Source organism: Lepus europaeus, chromosome 2 (assembly GCF_033115175.1).
Source record: "Lepus europaeus isolate LE1 chromosome 2, mLepTim1.pri, whole genome shotgun sequence".
NCBI lineage: Eukaryota > Metazoa > Chordata > Mammalia > Lagomorpha > Leporidae > Lepus > Lepus europaeus.
The window spans coordinates 131,911,509-131,932,368 of record NC_084828.1 but is presented as its reverse complement, the minus strand read 5'-3'; the positions used below and the strand labels follow the sequence as shown (position 1 = coordinate 131,932,368).

The 20,860-nt window shown below is 45.5% G+C and overlaps 1 protein-coding gene across 2 annotated transcripts in view; it reads right to left on the bottom strand.

The window, feature by feature from the left end:
• Window positions 1-3,933: 3,933 nt before the first annotated feature.
• Window positions 3,934-20,860, bottom strand: part of WWTR1 (WW domain containing transcription regulator 1) — a 150,746-nt gene continuing 133,819 nt past the window's right edge. For both annotated transcript variants that reach the window (XM_062213196.1, XM_062213204.1), the window contains exons 5-7: window positions 14,719-14,852; window positions 12,458-12,570; window positions 3,934-7,366 (exon numbers count right to left, since the gene is read on the bottom strand). In XM_062213196.1, coding sequence (XP_062069180.1) covers window positions 7,182-7,366; window positions 12,458-12,570; window positions 14,719-14,852 — 432 coding nt within the window. In that variant the 3' untranslated portion in view covers window positions 3,934-7,181. The remainder of the gene's footprint in view (window positions 7,367-12,457; window positions 12,571-14,718; window positions 14,853-20,860) is intronic.

Here is a 20,860-nt window from a genome sequence, read left to right as displayed (position 1 = left end):
AGGCATGCCTTGTGTCTCTTCAGTGTCTTCCACCTACCAGGGGTTCAACAAGTACTCACTTACTGTCAAATGAATGGGGTTGATATATATTTGCTAACTGGTTGATATTAGTGACCCAGAGAATACTAGGTGATGTCAAACGTCCTATATTCATTGGGGCCCTCAGCAAAGAACAAATATGTCTTAAGACCAGAGCCCTCACTTGCACCGATTTCTCTTCAACTACCAAAACACAGCCCCGCTGGCTGGCAAGATTGGTGGGAGGTTATCTTAGTAGGCCGAGTTAATAAGTCCCCGGCTTATGGCTTATGAATGCTTTCTATTTTATGGAGCTCCTTCTAGCCTATTCTTACAGAAAGATACTCTGCCCTCGTAGTCACTTGGCCTGCAGCATCGCCCAAGGCCCATGCACAGGAAGAAGGGGCAGGGCTGTCTTCGGGAGCCCATTCCCCAAGTTGTTTGTTTGTTTGTTTTGACAGGCAGAGTGGATAGTGAGAGAGAGAGAGAGACAGAGAGAAAGGTCTTCCTTTTTGCCATTGGTTCACCCTCCAATGGCCGCTGCAGCCAGCACATAGCACTGATCTGAAGCCAGGAGCCAGGTGCTTCTCCTGGTCTCCCATGCGGGTGCAGGGCCCAAGCACTTGGGCCATCCTCCACTGCCTTCCTGGGCCACAGCAGAGAGCTGGCCTGGAAGAAGGGCAACCAGGATAGAGTCCGGCGCCCCGACTGGGACTAGAACCCGGTGTGCCGGCGCCGCAAGGCGGAGGATTAGCCTGTTAAGCCACGGCACCGGCCCCCCATGCTGTTTTACAGCACAGGCCCCACGTTTGCTTTAATGCTCTGCTGCTTCCAATTCTTAATAAATCTGAGCAAGAGGCCCCACATTTGCATTTCGCAGAAATTCCTGCGTATTATGCAACCGATGAGTACAAGTCGCGAACTTCCCAACTTCTTCTAGTTTGACAGTTTTAATACTGAAAGCCTTGGGTCTTGGGACACCCTTCAATCCCATACAAACCATGGCAAGCTGACTGCTGGTCCTCACGCATGCCTTGCTTTGCTCCTGTGATGTAATGACTTTAAAGCTGGTGAGCCCATTTAAGACATGCAACACTCCCTGGCTGGGGTGGGTGTTTGGCCTAGTGGTTAAGACACGGGTTAAGTTGTCCATATCCTGTGTCACAGTGCCTAGGTTTGATTTCCAGTACCAGCTCCCAATTCCAGCTTCCTGCTAATGCACACCCGAGGAGGCAGCAGGTGACAAGGCAAGCGGTCGGATCCCAGCCACTGGCTTGAAAAGAACTGAACTGAGTTCCTGGGCCCCGGCCCCAGCACTGGCCATTATGAGCATTTTGGGAAATTAATAGCAAATGGGAATTGTCTCTCTTTCTCACTCAAATAAGTAAATAAAAAATAAAACCAACAGAGGCCGGTGCTGTGGCGTACTAAGTTAAGCAACTGCCTACGGCACCAGTATCCCATACGGGCGCCAGTTCAAGTCTTGACTTCTCTGCTTCTGATTCAGCTCCTTAATGGCCTAGAAGAGAATACCTTCTTTTTCAACATTTCTTCAGGTTTGAAAATGTTCAAAAGACAAAGAAAAATGCTATTAATTTTTTTAGATATGAAAATGATAATTCTATTATACAGGAAAACATACTTTATAGAGCCACCTATTTAAGTATTTAGGAGTAAATATAATTGTTATTGAATTGTAAACACTTCCATTAAAGAACATGTAAAACAAGTATGGCAAATATTAACAATTCCTTTTTTAAAAATTTATTTATTTATGGGGCAGGTGCTATGGGGCAGTGGGTTAAAGCCCTGGCCTGAAGTTCTGGCATCCCACATGGGTACATATTGTTTGTTTACGATTTATTTATTTGAAAGGTAGAAAGAGAGAAAAAGAGAGCTCTTCCATCCACTGATTCACTCCTTAAATGGCCACAACAGCTAGGGCTATGCTAGACCAAAGCCAGGAGCCAGGAACTCCATCCTGGTCTCCCACACGGGTAGCAGGGACCCAAACACTTGGGCCATCTTCTGCTGCTTTCCCAGGCACATTAGCTGGGAGCTGGACTAGAAGTGAGCAGCCAGGGTTTGAACCAACACTCCAGTATGGGATGCCAGCATTAAAAGCTACAGCTTAACCCATATTACACTATGGGGCAGAGAGTAATGTCAGTGAGCCTCTGGAAGTCAGTGTGAAATGTGTGTGTGACTCACATATATTTGAAAGGCAGTTACAGAGACAGAGGCAGACACATGGACACACACACATGTGTACCGGGCAGGAGGAAGAGAGGGAGAGAACCTTCCATCCACTGGTTCACTCCCCAAATGACAGCAATGGCCAGCCCTGCACTGGGCCAGGCCAAAGCCAGGAACCTGCAGCTCTGTCTGGATCTCCCATATGGGCGCAGGTGCCCAAGCACTTGGGCCATCTTTGGCCAGGTGCATTAGCAGGGAGATGGATCAAAGTGGAGTAGCTGGGACTCAAGCCAGCACCCACACGGGATGCCAGCATCACAGGCAGCAACTTAATCAGTTGTGCCACAATGCTGGCCCCAATCTGTCCTGTTTTAGGAACAGAAGTCCTGGACCCATCTCACTCCAGTGACCAGAAACTCATCCCGAAAGCCTTCTTAGCATGACACAATGTGTGTGATCTTGATTCACTTTAACCTATTATATTCATTTATCTATTCTGGGCAGAATGGCAGGTGTCAACTTCAACTTAACATATTTTCTGTTCATATAGTTGGCCCGTATTTCTGGCACGCTGTTTAGTTTCCTTATTGATTTGTAAGTTCGTGTACATTCTGGGTATCTTAGGTCTGTTCTCCAGAAGCAAACACTGACACAGGGCTCACATGCAAGTGATTTATTTAAGAAGTATTTAAGCAAGGCTCTATCAAGGAAGTGGAGGTTTATAAGGGAAACTGGCAAAAGTGGGGGAAGCAGGGCAGGCAGGGGGGAGAAAGAAGGCAAGAGTGAGCTCTGCGACTCAGGCCCACAGAAGGTCCCCTCTGACCCCCAGGGCACCGCTGGAGTGCCAGTCGCACGCCCACCTGGCACTGCTGAGGGTCCTGCTGGGGGATGTAAGGTCAGTCTCACTTGCAGTCTACAAGAGTGAGATACTTTCCATCCATCGTTATCTGGAACGTTTTAGGAGTCGGGCCATATCCAGGTGCAGGTTGTCAGGGGTGACACAGGCCTTTGCATACGTTGCTGTTGGGAGTAGAAAGTGGCACAATCCTTTTTTTGGGGAAAATACTGGGCAGAACCTATCAAGGTTTAAAATCATGAAGGTGGGCGTTTGGTGCCTCGAATCCCGTATCAGAGTGCCTGAAATGCGGTTTTTAAGAAGGTACATGAGACTGAGGCTCTGGACAAGGTGTTTCCAACAGCATCACTCGCTGGGGCTCAGCTCAGTGCCTACGGCAGGAGTGCTCTCACCTACCAGTGCCACCTAGTGGACACAGGTGTAGGACAGGAGAACCAAAGGATTCAACAGACAGAGGCAAGATACTGTGGCAAGCCCCATCTCGGAATGAAATGACCAGCTGTTGTTTTGGTTTGAGTTCTGACGACGGAAGAGGCCGCATACATATTATAACAATGGAGGAAAAAATGAGAACCCTACAGCTCTGTTGTCTCATCAGATATGAACATGCTGGCAGGACAGAGCAATTTTTTTTTTGTTTTTTCAACAAATACACACACACACACCCCTTTAAAAATCCCAGGGGATTTCTTCAAATAAAGTGGAAACCAGAATCGTATGGACACTTTGAACATGGCATGGGAGCCAAAACGAGGTTTGTCTGTGGAATCTTCTTTCTTTCTTGGTGTGCCGGGGGTGTTACATCAGCCACTCTGAGCGCCACTCCCAGAAACGCACATACACAGATAACAGAAGGACAAAGCTCCAAGTGGAAATTCAATTGTATTTATTTTTCTTATACAGAATCAGAGGAGTAAAAACCAGTACCAAACACCAGGTAAAATGGTTTGATCTGATTGATTCAGTTGCATACTTCTGTATGCATAACATTCTAAATTAAAAATACACACACGTATGTCATATTACAAAATGCAGAAGTCAATTTTTTAAAAAAGTTAAAGTACTAGCACATAAATGATGTAGTGGGTTAGGGAAACGGTCTCTGTCAATCGCCCATTTTCCCAGTGAATCTACAATTTCCTTTTATCTTTTAACAACTTATTGATTTTTTTTTTTTTTTACATAAAAGTTGTCCCTTCCTAAGTCACTTTCTAATGAGGATTATGTCTTGAGAACACAACTTGGAAGAGCGACCCTGCTCTCACTCCACACCACCTTCCACAGAGAGCTGTTCTGCCAGCTGGAGGCGACAGCACCCCACCCATACTGCTCTGCGTGCTCCCCAAGGCGTGGAAATGAAAGGAAGGACACTCACGTCCTAAACATTATGGTGAAGCACTGTCTAACGGTGGCTTAGGTCACAGGATGACAACCCGCTTTTGACAATGTCTTTAACAAAATGTATCAGGAAAAGGATACCTTGAAAGATCTCGGAAGTTATTTTTCAATTTCACTTTTGAAGATGCCTTTTCTGTGCCAAAATTTTGGGGTGAAATTGATTGATTGGGGAATAAGAAGACTAGCTAGGCTGGCAGTTGTTTGATAAGAAATATAGTATAAATTAGCACCTTATTGTGAATTCTGCAAGGGTTTTTAACACTTACAATAATAGGCAATAGCCATTAAAAACTTGCTCTTACTTTATGTTTCTAGCTTTAGTGTTCTTTAACAAAGGCCATATTTTATGGCCCTAAAAACAACAACAACAACAACAACAAAATTATATCTGGCTTCATCTATTAGTAAACACATAGTCAGGGTCTGTATTTTATTCTGGAAAAATATTTAATATATTTATTAATAAATGTTCCAACTAATTTTGCTACAAAAATTCTAGTATTTTCTAATGCCACAAGCTTACTAGAAAATTACTTCTAAGAATTGGTAATACAAATCATCAATGATTCAACTACTTAAAAAAAAAAAGAGAGGGGTATCTATTTCTTTTATATTTAAAAACCTGAAAATGAGTCTATAAAAATATTTTTTAAAAATACAGTAACACTGCTGAGTTTTATTAGGTCCCTTGTTTTATTTATTTTTTTTCTTAGAAAGAATGTACAACTCTTTTTGCAATTGTTGCTAACAAAAGAGAAAAAGAAATAGGGCTCCCTTTCAATTTAGTAGCAAGATAAACATCACCCCACGTCTCTGAGTGCTCAGAGGACACAGAGGGAAAGGACAGGGGGAACAGAACCCATGGGTCCTTCGGGTAAAGGAAATCACTCCATGGTGTCAAAGCCACAGGGGTTCACGCTCTTATCCGCCTGCACGTTCAGCATGGACAGGGCGCCCAGCACAAGCCCTGCGCCTCTGCTTCCCACATAAAGTGCACCAAAGCCTTCTTTTCTCCTACAACAGACTCCTTTGGGTATCAAGGTTGTAGGAGAAAATTGCTGCTTTGTCCTTTTGGGGCGCCTCTCACACCTCCTGCCCGTCTTGCTTTAGGGGTCCCATAACGTGTCTATTTCCTTGTCCCAACAGGCACTTTCTCACTACAGCCCACACCTGCCCCACAGCATCTCCGATCTTTGCACTTGCTTTCTTTCCAACCAGATCAAATGCATCCTGCAGACCTCTATACTCCCGTCGATCCGAAAGGACCTCAGATAAGATCCCCACCAAAGAAGCCCCCTGTGGGAACTGAAAGGGTCCTCTTAGAGACCTGAATTATTAATGACTTTCCAACAAGAGAGTAAATTCATAGATTATAAATAATGTCAGTTCAAAATATTAAACAGTTCAGGACTTCATCGGCAATGCAAGCAGACTGCGTGCCAGGTGAACACGACACTCTCTCAGTCCTTCAAAGCTAATAAACAAGGTTTTTGGTTACATAAGAGGTATTGAATACATATTTCATGCCTTTTTATACCAACTGTAGCAAACAGGATTAGGATAATACACTTAGAAATCAATTCTGCTGAATTCAGAAACATGCGTCTCCACCATAGGCCTTGGAGATCTGCTTCATCCTTCACACAGTTTCATAGATAGGATTATTTTAAACCCTTGACATCTCAAAAGCAAAACTGACAAGGCTTCAGAATTGAGATAGCAACAGCTTGTACGGTGTTCATCAGGCTGAAATTTGTGCTGGCCTGATGTTTTCAGCATAGTTTCAAAGACAAAAAGACAGTTGCCGCTGATCCATCAAAAAACATTTGACTGCCTTTGCCCTCGGTGAAAAAATCACAACGCTTTATAAAATAAACACCACATCCTAAGCTGCAATTTGAAAGTAAAAGTCCAAGTTGCAATTTAAAAGCAAAGTTTTGTTCCATACACGTTCAGAAGCAGTACCAAGCTGGTCTCTTTCACAAGCTCACAGGTGTAAGGCTGTCACTCATATGGCTGGGAGCCTCCCACTGCAAGGCCCATGCCATCTGCATGCCACACAGTAAAATAATGGAGAAACCAGGCCTGGGTGTGCTTTTGAAAATAAGAGCCATCAGAGCCAGCATGGGTTCCAAACTACACTGTAGACCATATAGCAGAATCTTACCAGCCATATCATGATTTTTTTTTTTTAAAGCTCAAGTTAAATACATTTTTTAAAGCATTCGGATCTGCTATCATCAATACAGTTTTTGAAACTGTAAATTAGGTTTAATTTTGTGCACATTTCCTGGACCAAGGTACCCGTCAGAATTCACTGCCTGTGGTCAGCTTTTTATGGTTGGTACTCAATTGATGTACAAATTTCACCTAACCCCCATAAAGCTTAGCCATGGGAGAGTAGAAAGTAAAAAGAGAGAGAGAGAGAGAGAGAAGCAACTCTGCATAATGGATTCTGCACACACCACCCTGCGTATTCTGTCACAGGAACGCAGGCTTGCAGAAAATGAAAATGGAATACGTAATTCTGTTTTAACTTCAGTGAGTGCCAATCCAAACCAGGCAATGATTAGACTGGCCTCAAGGAAAGGAGGGAGCATGAGTTGTGGAGGCAGAAAGGGGTGCACCTGCAGACTTGCTCCGCTCCGTGGCTTTTCCCAAGAGGCCCAGGAAATGTCGGGTCCCAGCTGCATCCACATTACAATGGCAGTGATTACAGCCAGGTCAGAAAAGGCTCGCTTTTGTTCAGAGCGGACTCCACATCATTGAAGAGGGGGATCAGGTCTTCAGATTCCAACGTTCCCAGGTCAACGTTTGTTCCCGGAAGACAGTCAAGGAAATCGGGGAAACGGGTCTGCTGGGGATTGATGTTCACAGGCATCTGCCCTGCATTTTCTCCTGAAACGAAATGAAAGGAAATCATTTTAATTCCTTCCCTTGACAGAGGGATGGTTCAAGTGTGAACAGAGCTCTCGCCCTCAGCTCTTCAGCCTCCCCGTGACTGATCCTCACTGTAAACAGGTGCAGAGATGCTGGGGGGTGGGAGGGAGGCGAATCTTAAGTTGTTTCTGGGTAGACATGGTCCAGAATGTTAAAGTGCAGGAAGATAAAAAGAGGGCACGCAGAAGGCATTGTGGGTCTGACCTACAGTCTGTGCTCCGTGTCCAAGGCATGAAGAGCTGCTTTGCAAGAGGAGGGGGCCCTGCCTGTCACAAGGCACAGCTTCTCAGCTATAACCTATGGGTTATGTTCACCCATTTCTTCTTTCTGTATGTTCAAAGACAGTACGAAAAGTGTTTCCAAAAGTTTACAGAAAACGGAATTACAAGATAAATTTAGGGCTGGTACTGTGGTACAGCAGGTTAAGCCACTGCCTGCAATGCTGGCATCCCGAAGGAGTACTAGTTCATGTCCTGGCTGCTCAACATCCAATCAAGCTCTCTGCTAATCCTACTAACCCACGGAGATGGCCCAGGTGCTTGGGCCCTGGTTACCCATGAGGGGACCCAGATAGAGTTCCCGCCAATATGGTCAGCATGTGATTGGCAGGCCTAACCGACCTTTCCCTGACACATTTGAGTTCTGCCCGCCCCCGGCTCCCCCTCGTGTAGTCGCTGTATAACTACATTTCTCCTTGTGACAGGGTTTTTGCCTACTTCCCCAACTGCCCTCACACAGGTGATCCTAAACTCAGGGAGTCAACACTCACTCAAGCAGGTTGACTTGAAACCCCTGTGTTTGTCAGGCACGTTTCGTACATGACATGAACCTTCTCAGAAGAGAACGTGGTGGCCGGCTCTGTGATCTCATGAACTGCACACCTCTGTGCAGTGAGCACTTATGAGGTGAGAATCTGAGGCTGCACCACTCACCCTAAGCCATCACTATCGGAAGCAGAGAAGCGAAGCTGCAACCCGGATGGCCATCCATGCGACAGATTCCAAACACTTGCTGTTTACTGACCTGAGGTCATTTTAAAAGGCATGGAAGTTGGCTGGGAGCACCGGGCAGTGACAGCCACACCGGGAGAACAGAGGAAGGGGAAGGCCAAGATCCACGACCGGCAGAAAAAGCAGCTCATGAGGCTACGGAAACAGGCCGAAAACAACGTGGAGGAGAAAATCGACAAATCCAGAGGTCCTCAAGACCCACGGACTCCTGGTCTGAGCCCAATAAAGATTTTATTCCTCAAAAAAAAAAAAAAAAAAAAAAAAGAAAAGAAAAAAGATCTACCGGGGCCGGCACTGTGGTGCAGTGGGTTAATGCCCTGGCCTGAAGCGCCAGCATCCCATATGGGTGCCGGTTGGAGACCCAGCTGCTCCACTTCCAATCCAGCTCTCTGCCATGGCCTGGGAAAGCAATAGAAGATGGCGCAAGTTCTTGGGCCCCTACACCCACATGGGAGACCCGGAAGAAGCTCCTGGTTCCTGGCTTCGGATCAGCACTGCTCTGGCCATTGCAGCCAACTGGGGACTGAACCAGCAGATGGAAGACCTCCCTCTCTGTCTCTCTGCCTCTCCTCTCTCTGTGTAACCCTGACTTTCAAATAAATAAATAAATCTTTAAAAAGATCCACCAAAATTTTTTTCTTACTTTATTTTTTTTTTAATCCTTACTATCTTCTCAGTGTTTAAAAAATGAAAATAAATACAGAACTGCCATATGGCTCAGCAATCCCATTATACCGGGTATAGATCCAAAGAAAATGATATCAATCTGCTGAAGAAATTTCTGTACTCCCATGTTTATTGCAGCACTGTAAATAGCCAAGAAATGGCAACAATCTATGTGTCCCTCCACTGAGGAATAAAGTAAATGTGGTACACATACACGATGGAATATTATTCAGCCATGAAAAGGATGAGACGCTGTTATTTTTAACAGTGTGGACGTCACTAGGTTAAGTGAAATAAGCCAGGCACAGAAAGACAAGCATTACATAATTTCACTTACCTGTGAAATCAAATTGAAAGGGAAACTGATCTCATGGAAATTAAGAGTAGAATAGCAGTTGCCGCAGCAGGGGAAAGCAGGGGTAAGTGTGGGATGAGAGACAATTGGTCTACAGGCACTAAGTTACAGTTATAACTAAAGTTATAAACTCTGGTGTTCCATTGCCCAATAGAGTGACTTTAGGATGACAATAATATACTACATATATTTAATTTAAAGGCAAAAGATAAAAGACAGGATTTGGAAAGTTTTCACCAAAGACAGATGATAAATGTTTGAGGCGATGGGTTAACCCTGACTGAACACTGCACAATGTGCATGTGTATCATGATACCATACGGGGTTGCATACGTATGTGCAATTCTTATGTATCAGTTAAAAACAAAATGCGGGCGAGTGTTTGGCCTGGCAGGGAAGATGTTGGTTAGGACATCACAAACCACACTGAAGTGCCTGCATTCGAGCCCCGGCTCCACTCCTGATTCCAGCTTCTCGCAAATGCACACCCTGGGAGCCTGAGGTGATGCTCAGGTATTTAGGGCCCTGGTACTCAAGTGGGAGATTCCTATGGAGTTCCTGGCTCTTGGCTTTGGCCTGCACCAGCCTCAGCTGGTGCAGACATCTGGGGAGTGAACCAATGGGTGAGAGTTCTCCTTGTCTGTCTCTCTGCCTCTCAAATATAAAATGATTTCAAAAGAGAATAGAGTCCATTCTTTTTCAAAAAGACTCCCCTGAGGATTTTTCTGATTTAACTTTGATTTTATCTCTACTGGCTTCCCAGTGTTTAAAAGATGAACATAAACAATGTTTAAACACAGGAAGGAGCCACTTAGGACTGTTCCAAAGACAGTAAAGCCAAATAATAATAATAATAACAACAACAAGGAGAGAGATGGCGTGGAGGCGGAGAGAGGCAGTGAAGCAATGCATTGATGAGGAAAGCCAGCAGTTCAAACTATTCTGTGTGACCTATCCCAAGTCCAGGTCCGCATCCGAGGGCACAGAGGAGGAGCTGCAGGGAGAACCTGGGGCTGCTCCAGTGCCGGGCCCGGGAAACACCTGCCTGTGAGTGTGGCTCTAAGTCTCCGCCAATTTGGATTCACAGCACAAGGAGGACTCAGCTAGAAGAGTGTTAGCAAGCACAGGCACTCGGAACAAATGCTTGAGGAAAGCAATTTTAAAACTTGGTTAATCAATTAATTTGAAAGACAGAGGGAAAGACAGACAAGACACATGAAAATCTCCATGTGCTGGTTCACTCCTCACATGCCCACAAGCAGCTTGGGCTAGGCCAGGCCAAAACTGCTAGCCAGGAGCTCAATCCAGGACTCCCACAGGGGTGGCAGGGACTCAGGTACTTGAGCCATCACCACTGCCTCCCAGGTCTGCATTAGCAGGAAGCTAAGACTGGAAGCAGAGCCAGGACACAAACCAAGGCACTTCAAAATAGGATGTGGTTTGGCCGGCGCCGTGGCTTAACAGGCTAATCCTCCGCCTTGCGGCGCCGGCACACCAGGTTCTAGTCCCAGTTGGGGCGCCGGATTCTATCCCGGTTCCCCTCTTCCAGGCCAGCTCTCTGCTATGGCCCGGGAAGGCAGTGGAGGATGGCCCAAGTCCTTGGGCCCTGCACCCGCATGGGAGACCAGGAGAAGCACCTGGCTCCTGCCTTCGGATCAGCGCGGTGCACCGGCCGCACCGGCCGTAGCGGCCATTGGAGGGTGAACCAATGGCAAAAAGGAAGACCTTTCTCTCTGTCTCTCTCTCTCTCACTATCCACTCTGCCTGTCCAAAAAAAAAAAAAAGGGGGGGGGGGGGATGTGGATGTCCCAAATGGTGTCATAGCTGGACCAAACACCTGCCCTGAAAGCAATCTTTTATTTTCCTCACAGAACAATTAACTTTCTATCATCAGCGATGATGCAAGAAAACTTAAATGCATCCTCCACATGGTGGACACCTCAGCTGTCGTTTATGTTGGGCTGCAGAATACCTTCTGGCAGTTTCTGGTTCCTACAGTGAAGTCTCGATTAGGCTAATAAGACTAAATTCGGATTTTGCAACTGGAAGTCCCACGCCCTGAGAACACATCAGGGAAGTCTGCTGAGGCCAGGCGGAAGGATGGCCTGGCTGGGGATGAGGTAACTAGTCACCTTGGTCCTCTTTGTATTTGCCGAGGGAAGATGTGATTTCCATACTGAAACTGGGAGCTGACCAGTGAGAATCCCCCGAGTTGTTTCACTTTCAAATGCCCCTCCCATTTGCTCCCCAAATGCAGTGAGAGACATGAAAAAATGGATGGTGCATGGCCGTGGAAATATGTGAGCCAGTACCAGTTCCCGGGAGAAAAAGTGGCCGACCCATTACAAGTGCAATCTAGTCCAGCACAAATACCTACTGCGGAAGATGGCGAAGCAGCAGGGGGATCTTAATGCAACTGTGAGGAAGAGGCTATACAAAACAAGGCTCAGTTAAAAAAGGAAAAAAAAGGTTTTAAAATCCTGTGCCCAAGGGCAGATGCTGGTGCAACGGTTAAGATGTTGTTGGAGACTCCCATATTGGAGGGCCTGGGTTTGATTATGATCCCAGCTTCCTGCTAACGTGCACCCAGAGAGGCAGCAGGTGATGGCTCAAGTAGGTTGGGTGCTGGCCACGCACATGGGAAACTTGGATGGAGTTCCCGGCTCCCGGCTGCAGCCGAGCCTAGCCAGAGCTGCTGCAGGTGTTTGGGGATTGAACATGGATGGGAGATCTCTGTCTCCCCTCCCCGCCTCTCTGCTTTTCTAATAAATAAAAGTTCAAAAAATGTAATTAAGCTTTTCCTTAAAAGACCCCATGCCTATGTATAAAGCTGTATTTGGCTGAATATGGAGGCGAGGCTGGAGTTTATTACTAGTGTCGGGGTTGGGTAGCTTTACAGCTGTCATTTTATGCCGCTTAATGGGCACTAGCGCTTCTGGTTGGATGTTAGCATTGAGGTGCCTGAACAGACCATTTGAAACCACAAACACACTGCATGCCCTTGCGTGGCTCTCCTACCTGTGTCCATCTCCTCCACATTGCTGAGGAAGTCCTCTGGAGTGGTGGGGACGCTGTAGCACCCTAACCCCAGGCCGCTGTCGGTGCTCTGCTCCCTCGAGTGGTACGGCCCTCTGGAGGGCAGAAGATGGAGAAGTTGAGATGCAAGCCCACTATATCACTTTGCAAATGAAAACACAGTCACAAAAATTCTAAACCAGTGTCTTCCATCACTCCGCCCAGCTTTCCAGGCAACGAAAGGAAGCAGACTTGTGCCTCCCTTTAACTTTGAAATATGTGCCTCAATGTCATTAAAATTAATACATGGTAAGCAAATAAAACTGGTAATTCACTGGGGTCCGTGCTGCGGTGCAGCAGGTAAAGTTGCTGATATCCCATATGAGTACCAGTTCTAGTCCCAGCTGCTCCACTCCTGATCCAGCTCCCTGCTAATATGCCTGAGAAAGCAGCAGAAGATGGCCCTAGGGCTTGGGGCCCTGCACCCATGTGGGAGCCCCAGAAGAAGCTCCTGGCTCCTGTTTTCAGCCTGGCCCAGTCCTGGCTGTTGTGGCCATCTAGGGAGTGAGTCAGTGTATGGAAGATCTCTGTCTCCCTCTCTCTGTGTCTCTCTAACTGTGCCTTTCAAATCAATCAATAAATCTTGAACAACAACAAAAAATCCTGATAATTCACAGTAAATTGGCACTGATTTCATTTTCACCTCAAAATAACATGGACACAGAGTATGACACAATTTACAGAAATGTGGTTTTTTTGTTTTTTGTTTTTTCAAAACACAGAAAACAGTACTGACTCAATATGGGTACATATACTAGGGAGCAGAAAGAAGTACAGCCTTGGCTGTTGGGGGTTGAACCAGTGCATGGAAGATCTCTGTCTCTCTCTCTCTGCCTTTCAAATAAAATGAAAATAAATAAATAAAAATTTTAAAATAAATGTGATGGACACATCATCTTCTGAATAGCAACTCTACTTGGAATGGAAGAAGGCAAAAAAATGAGATTTCAGTAATGGCAGAGATGGGTTCAAATATTAATTGTAATATGTTGTTTACAGGGCTGGCGCCGTGGCTCACTTGGTTAATTCTCTGCCTGCAGTGCTGGCACCCGGGGTTCTAGTCCCAGTTGCTCCTCTTCCAGTCCAGCTCTCTGCTGTGGCCTGGGAGGGCAGTGGAGGATGGTCCAAGTGCTTGGGTCCCTGCACCCGCATGGGAGACCAGGAAGAAGCACCTGGCTCCTGACTTCAGATTGGCACAGCACTGACCGTTGCGGCCATTTGGGGAGTGAACCAACGAAAGGAAGACCTTTCTCTCTGTATCTCTCTCACTGTCTATAACTGCCTGTCAAATAAAAAAAATACAAAAACAAATAAATAAGATCAGGCGGAAATGTAGCAATCTGGGTAGTGGGTATGTGAGTAGTTCTTCTGTCATTCTTTATACTTTGCTGTATAGTTATTACTTTAAAGTCAACAACTTAAAGCCCCACTCCTTCATTATTTTGGTTACTGTTTTTCTTTTCCTCTCTCTAATAACACTCAAGATTGCATTTGCTTATTTGCCAAAAGTCTCTGCAAAGGCAGAAAAGACAGGAAATAGAGTATTATTTGAGTTTAAAAGGGTACAATTAAAGTTGACTACTTCTACTCATGAAGATATTTCTGCTAAATAATCTTTTCCTTCTGCTGTTGTTTCATTTTTTAAAATCATTGTTTTAATTAATTTTTAATTATAAAATAATTTTAGGCTCGCATAGAAGATGCAAGAAAAGTAGAATGAGTTTCCCTATACCCTTCCCCCAGCTTCCCCAATAATCTTTTACATCATCACAGAACACCCAAACCGGGCCATGGGCATTGTATTGCACCTCAACTACAGACCTTACTCACATTTCATCAGAAACATGACTTCTTGCTTTGTTCTCAATTTACCACAGCACAAGCGTTCGTCTCCCTGTTGATGCCACAAGATTCTTAGAATTCCCAGACAGCACCATCTTGTTTAAATTCTAAGTGCATTTTTGTTTTCAAACTGCTGACTAGGGGTTAACTCCATGTCACACCATCAATTTCTGAATGAGATTTTAAAGAAGGTGAATACTTCCCCCACTTCCCTTTCATCCTGCCAGCTCTGCCCACTCATCCCTCTGTCCTCAGCCCCACCCTCTGACTCCACACCTGTTCCAGTGTAAACAGAGACCATAGTATAGCTAGACCACATATTAAAGTCAGCAAAAGTCAGTGGCCCCCAAACACCAACTTACCCATTGAGGAAAGGATCTGAGCTATTATTCGTGACGGATCTCATGTCTGGAGTCATGGCGGGTGGGTTGACTGCAGCCTGGACCGCGGCCAGAGTGTCAGCTTCCATGGGCAGCTGTCTGCAGAGAGCAGCCTCCTACACAGGGCGACAGAGAGAGGGAGAGGCAAGAGTTACTCACTGTCACAAAATCTGGAGCAAACTTCACATGAAATCTTTTCACTCAATACATAAAGCATTTTATATATACTGCCAGTTAAGTCAAAATCATTAGGAAATCACTAGAGCAGAAAGTCTTAGAGACATAAGTCGCTTTTTCACATTCACAAAGTGAAGGGGACACTCAGCTTCTGGTCACTCACTTTGCAATTGTCCCAACCATGCAATTGTTTAAAAGGCCAAATCAAACAATGACCTCTCAAGGAACTTTTCAGAGACTAGGGTATTTTTATCTCAGCTTCTGAGACCAAACCAGATTCCTCTGAATTAGCAGGTAAATTTCAGTCTTTGCCAATTACAAACCAGTGAAGCGGTGAGATTACAAAATTTAGGTTCTATATGAAAGTATATCTGGCTTTATGACAATAGGCAGGAGAAAAAAATAACTAGTTAAAAAGTTGGTTTAGGAGCCGGTGCTGTGGCACAGTAGGTTAGGCCTCCATCTGTGGCACTGGCATCCCATATGGGTACCAGTTTCAAGTTCCAGCTGCTCCACTTCCAATCCAGCTCCCTGCTGATGGCCTGCGAAAGCAGCAAAGGATGGCCCAAGTGCTTGGGCCTTCCCACGTGGGAGACCCAGAGGAAGGTCCTGGCTCTTAGCTCCAGGCTTTGGATCAGCCCAGCTCCAGTCACTGTGGCCATCTGGGGAGTGAACCAGTGGTTGGAAGACCTCTCTGCCATTCCCTCTCTGTGTCTGTAACTCTGCCTCTCAAATAAATAAACCTTTAAGAAAAAAAGTTGGTTAAAAAAAAAAAAAAGTCAGTGGAGGGGTAGATAGTAGGCATAGCAGTTAAGACTTTGGCTAGGAGTTCTGTGTCCCATTGGGAGTCCTGGGTTTGATACCCAGCTCCAGCTCCTAACTTCAGCTCCCCACTGATGCTAACCCTGAGAAGCAGCAATAACAGCTCAAGTACTTGAACTTGTGCCACCCACATGGGAAACCTGGGTTCAGTTCTGGGCTCCCAGCTTTGGTCCCGGCTAGGAAGCCATGGCAAGCATTTGGGGAGTGGCCCAGCAGATGGGGGCACACAGCACAGCCACCCAGGTCTCTGTCTTTCTCTCTACCTCTCAAACAGATACATTTTTTTTAAAAGTCAGTCAACATGTTAACCAAAAATTTTTAAATAATGTGCAGTGATGCTATAACTAGTACTGAAACAGTATTTTTACACTTTGTGTTTCTGCGTGGGTACAAACTGATGAGATCTTTACTAATTATATACTGAATCGATCTTCTGTATATAAAGATAATTGGAAATGAACAAAAAAAAAACCTGGTGTTAAATTGGAAATGGCATAGAAAATTAATTAATTTTTAAAAAAATATTATGTAGGATCTCTGTCTTTAATGTGCTGTACACTCTTATTTAATGCTATAACTAGTACTCCAACAGTATTTTTCTTTCACTTTGTGTTGCTATATGGGGGCAAACTGTTGAAATCGTTACCTAATATATACTAAACTGATCTTTTCTATATAAAGAGAATTGAAAATGAATCATGATGTGATTGGAAGGGGAGAGGGAGCGGGAAAGGGGAGGGTTGTGGGTGGGAGGGAAGTTTTGGGAGGGAGGGAAGTTTTGGGAGGGGGAAGCCATTGTAACCCATAAGCTGTACTTTGGAAATTTATATTCATTAAATAAAAGTTTAATTAAAAAAAATTTAAAAAAATAAAAAAAGTCAATCTGGTTTTTCTATTTGACAATTTTGTTAACTAAAATGGTTGACTGTTGAGAAAACCATGCAGATCCAATCTAAATCCCATGGAGTTTGGATCTTAGTAGCAAAACATACAAAAGCAAGCATTATTTTTTTAAAGCTAACATTACTTCACCAAGGAGCGAAGACCCAAAAGTTATAAATCTGTTGACTGCATTTACTTTTGGTAAGAAGTCTCTCCCATTTTGACAAACACGAACACACCTCAAATTCCCTTCAGTCTCCAGAACAGTTTTGTATGTTTATCCTCACAGGCCCTTTCCCCATGTGTGCCAAGGGGTTTTCCTCTTTCCACGCTGAAGTCTACTGGTCTCACCATCCCTCAAACCCCAAAACCACAGATACCAGGGCAAACGGAACATTAGGTCACCTAGGGTAAGGTGTCTCTGTGAGATCTCTCCTCTGAACACGCAGAGTACCTGCTATCTAGACAACTCGCAGTGAAGTCATCAGCTATAAAAACCTCAGGTTAAGCCGGCGCCGTGGCTCAGTAGGCTAATCCTCCGCCTTGTGGCGCCGGCACACCGGGTTCTAGTCCCGGTCGGGGCACCGATTCTGTCCCGGTTGCCCCTCTTCCAGGCCAGCTCTCTGCTGTGGCCAGGGAGTGCAGTGGAGGATGGCCCAAGTTCTTGGGCCCTGCACCCGCATGGGAGATCAGGAGAAGCACCTGGCTCCTGCCATCGGAACAGCGCGGTGCGCTGGCCGCAGTGCGCCAACCGCAGCGGCCATTGGAGGGTGAACCAATGGCAAAAAGGAAGACCTTCCTCCCTTCCTCTCTGTCTCCCTCTACTGTCCACTCTGCCTGTCCAAAAAAAAAAAAAAAAAAAACCCTCAGGTTACCAGAGTTCATGGTGCTGCTACTCGGAGTTGTGGGGACAGGACTCTTACAAACCATGAGAGAACTGATTGATAATTAGCCTACAATGAAACAAGGGCTGTGATTCACTTCTGTTCACTGAGTTTGAAATAATCAGAATGCTTCACACGTTTTATCCAGTAACACATAAAAAGCAAACCAAAAAATGAAGATTTTTTTTAAAAGATGATTTTAGTCCATCATTCAAAATCATGGAAGCACCCTCAGAACACATCCAGAAAAACTGAATTATTTTTGACAGTTTTTACATGACAAACAGTGTGTATCAGAAACCTTACTGTCCAATCCAAGCATCCCTAAATGACTTGTATAGAAAAGAACAAAAGGAATTGAACTTGGTACGAGGAACCTGCATGGAGCACATAAGCCCCAATCCCCCATTTACTCAGACCCCAAAGCACAGTTTGAAAACATCCAGTCAGTGGTGTAATTTCTGGTTCCTTATAAATCATAAATGAAAATATCCTTTGGCTAATAATCTTCATTATCGAAAAAAATATGATGGTGCATTTCTTTATACCTAACAAAATTTTAGGCCGGCGCCGTGGCTTAACAGGCTAATCCTCCGCCTTGCGGCGCCGGCACACTGGGTTCTAGTCCCGGTTGGGGCGCCGGATTCTATCCCGGTTGCCCCTCTTCCAGGCCAGCTCTCTGCTGTGGCCCGGGAAGGCAGTGGAGGATGGCCCAAGTCCTTGGGCCCTGCACCCGCATGGGAGACCAGGAGAAGCACCTGGCTCCTGGCTTCAGATCAGCGCGATGCACCGGTTGCAGCAGCCATTGGAGGGTGAACCAACGGCAAAAAGGAAGACCTTTCTCTCTGTCTCTCTCTCTCTCACTATCCACTCTGCCTGTCAAAAAAAAAAAATTTACTCCTATATGTCTTAAGAGTATACTGAATTTGCGATACCCAAGGTCAGAATTTAAATATGATAAGAATAATTTCTGGAATTCATGGAGCTTAAAAAAATACATAAATTATTTATTATCTGTAACAACAGGCAATGTGAACATTTTGCTTATAAAAATCAGAAACTAGATGTAAAGCATATAGTTCTTTTTTTTTCTTTTTTCTTTTTTTTTTTTTTTTTGACAGGCAGAGCGGACAGTGAGAGAGACAGAAAGAAAGGTTTTCCTTTTTCCATTGGTTCACTCCCCAATGGCCGCTGCGGCCTGCGCACAGTGCTGATCCGAAGGCAGGAGCCAGGTGCTTCTCCTGGTCTCCCATGGGGTGCAGGGCCCAAGCACTTGGGCCATCCTCCATCGCACTCCCGGGCCACAGCAGAGAGCTGGACAGGAAGAGGAGCAACCAGGATAGAATCCAGCGCCCTGACCCAGACTAGAACCTGGTGTGCCAGTGCTGCAGGCGGAGGATTAGCCTATTGAGCCACGGCGCTGGCCAGCATAGAGTTCTAAATTCTCTTTTTAAAAATTTTTTATCTATCTGGGAGGCAGACTGAGACAGGCAAACAGAGATCCTATCCACTGATTTACTCTCCAAATGCCCACATGGCAGGGGCTGGGCCAGCCGTGAACCAGGAACCAGGAACTCGATCCAGATTTCCCATGTGGGTGGGCCACCACCTCTGTCTCCTGGTGCCTACATTAGCAGGAAGCTGGTACAGGGGAATCAAACACAGGTACTCTGTCTCTAGGATGCGGCATCTTGATCCATGCCTTGACCACCACGCTAAACCCCTGTCCCCAACCTTTATTCTTCAATTAAACTACTTCAAATATTCCGCATAGAGACAGCATAAAAATAATGTGTGAGTGCTAAATATATACATACAGGTCAAGAGACTATCAGTAATACTCAAAGCTGAAAGGTTCTACACGATGTTGGGGAAAACACTTCACTGTGCAGTTTCACATTGTTCTCTTTGTTTTAAATGAAAGAGATCTGAAGTCAACTCCAAGTCATCCGGAGAGGAAATGCTACATTCTGTCTGCAGGGGGCTCACAGGATCACTTTCTAACTCCAGATGACTAAAACCGAGGGAGAACACAGAAAGGGCGTTGAACATGCCTGAATCTTCCTTGTGTCCCACCAGGATGGATCCTCACCATGGCCGCCAGAGCCCTGCCTGCCAGCCAGCCCTGCCTACCATCCCTCCCTTTCTCTCTTCCCATCAACAGGTCTCCTTGCTGCGCCTCCCACTTCCAGCACCAACTGCTGGAACCGCTCCCTCTGCCTGGAACTCACTCTCCAGACCTTCCCTGAGTTCACTCCCTCACTCACTGCCTGTTGCCTACAAATCTCATCTCTCCAGAGACATTCCTTCCTGACCTTTGTTGAAAACAGCCTCGGGGCTGCCATTCTCTCCCTCTGATCCTAATTGCAGCTTCCTGCTAATGCGCCCGGAGGGAGCAGCAGATGACAGCTCAAGGACTTGGGTACTTGACACCCACACGGGATACCCAGATTGAGTTCCCGGCTCCTGGTTTCAACTTGGCTCCATCTAGGCGGTTGCAGACATTCAGAAAGTGAACCAACAAACAGAAGATCTCTCTCTCTCTCTCTCTCTCTCTCTCTCTTTCTCTCCTCTCTATCTATCCCTAAAATAAATATAATAATATAACATAATATAATAAATATATGAATTAAATGGAGTGTGGTAAGCAGGTTCATTTCACTTAATTATATTTTATAATACAATCATCCTATGCTTAGTACTTTAAAAATCCCAGCCGTTTTTGGAACATTTCCCTATGTCTGATCACGAATTGAAAGAGAAAAACAAAAACAATACAAAACCCAGGGAGTAGAAACAAAAGGTCTAACCTCATCAAGACGTCCCCAGCCGCACACAGGAGGGCTGGGTTTTGTTGTTATTGTTGTTGTTTGAAGACTAAATTTAGATATAAAATTAAAGCCCAGACCCAGAATGATCACGACGGCCCCATGACATCCAATGCCTTCGCACTGGCACAAATAAAAGGCAAACACCCATCTTCACCTAGACCAAGAAGCAGCAGTCAAAAAAAAAAAAAAAAAAAAAAAAGAAAGAAAGAAACTAAAACAATAAGGGCACTAAAGCAGGCTAAGCAAAGACAAAAAATGGGCCCTGGGCTAAGTAAGCGGGCGACAGCTGGGCGAGGCACACAGAGGACATGACTCAGGCCTCCGACTCTGAGAATGGGCAGTGCAGGGCCCAGACCTCAGCTCCTCTGGTGCAGGCAGGAGAATCGGTGCTAAGCCGCAGGCAAGCTGAGCCTCCTGCTTCGTCTCTCTGCTCCCATCCTTGCTCCAGCGAAGCATCTATTGACAGATCCCTCCAGTGTCCCCGCCACGTCCACCCACCCTATTCTGTGGAGCAAGTCTTCAGTTTGC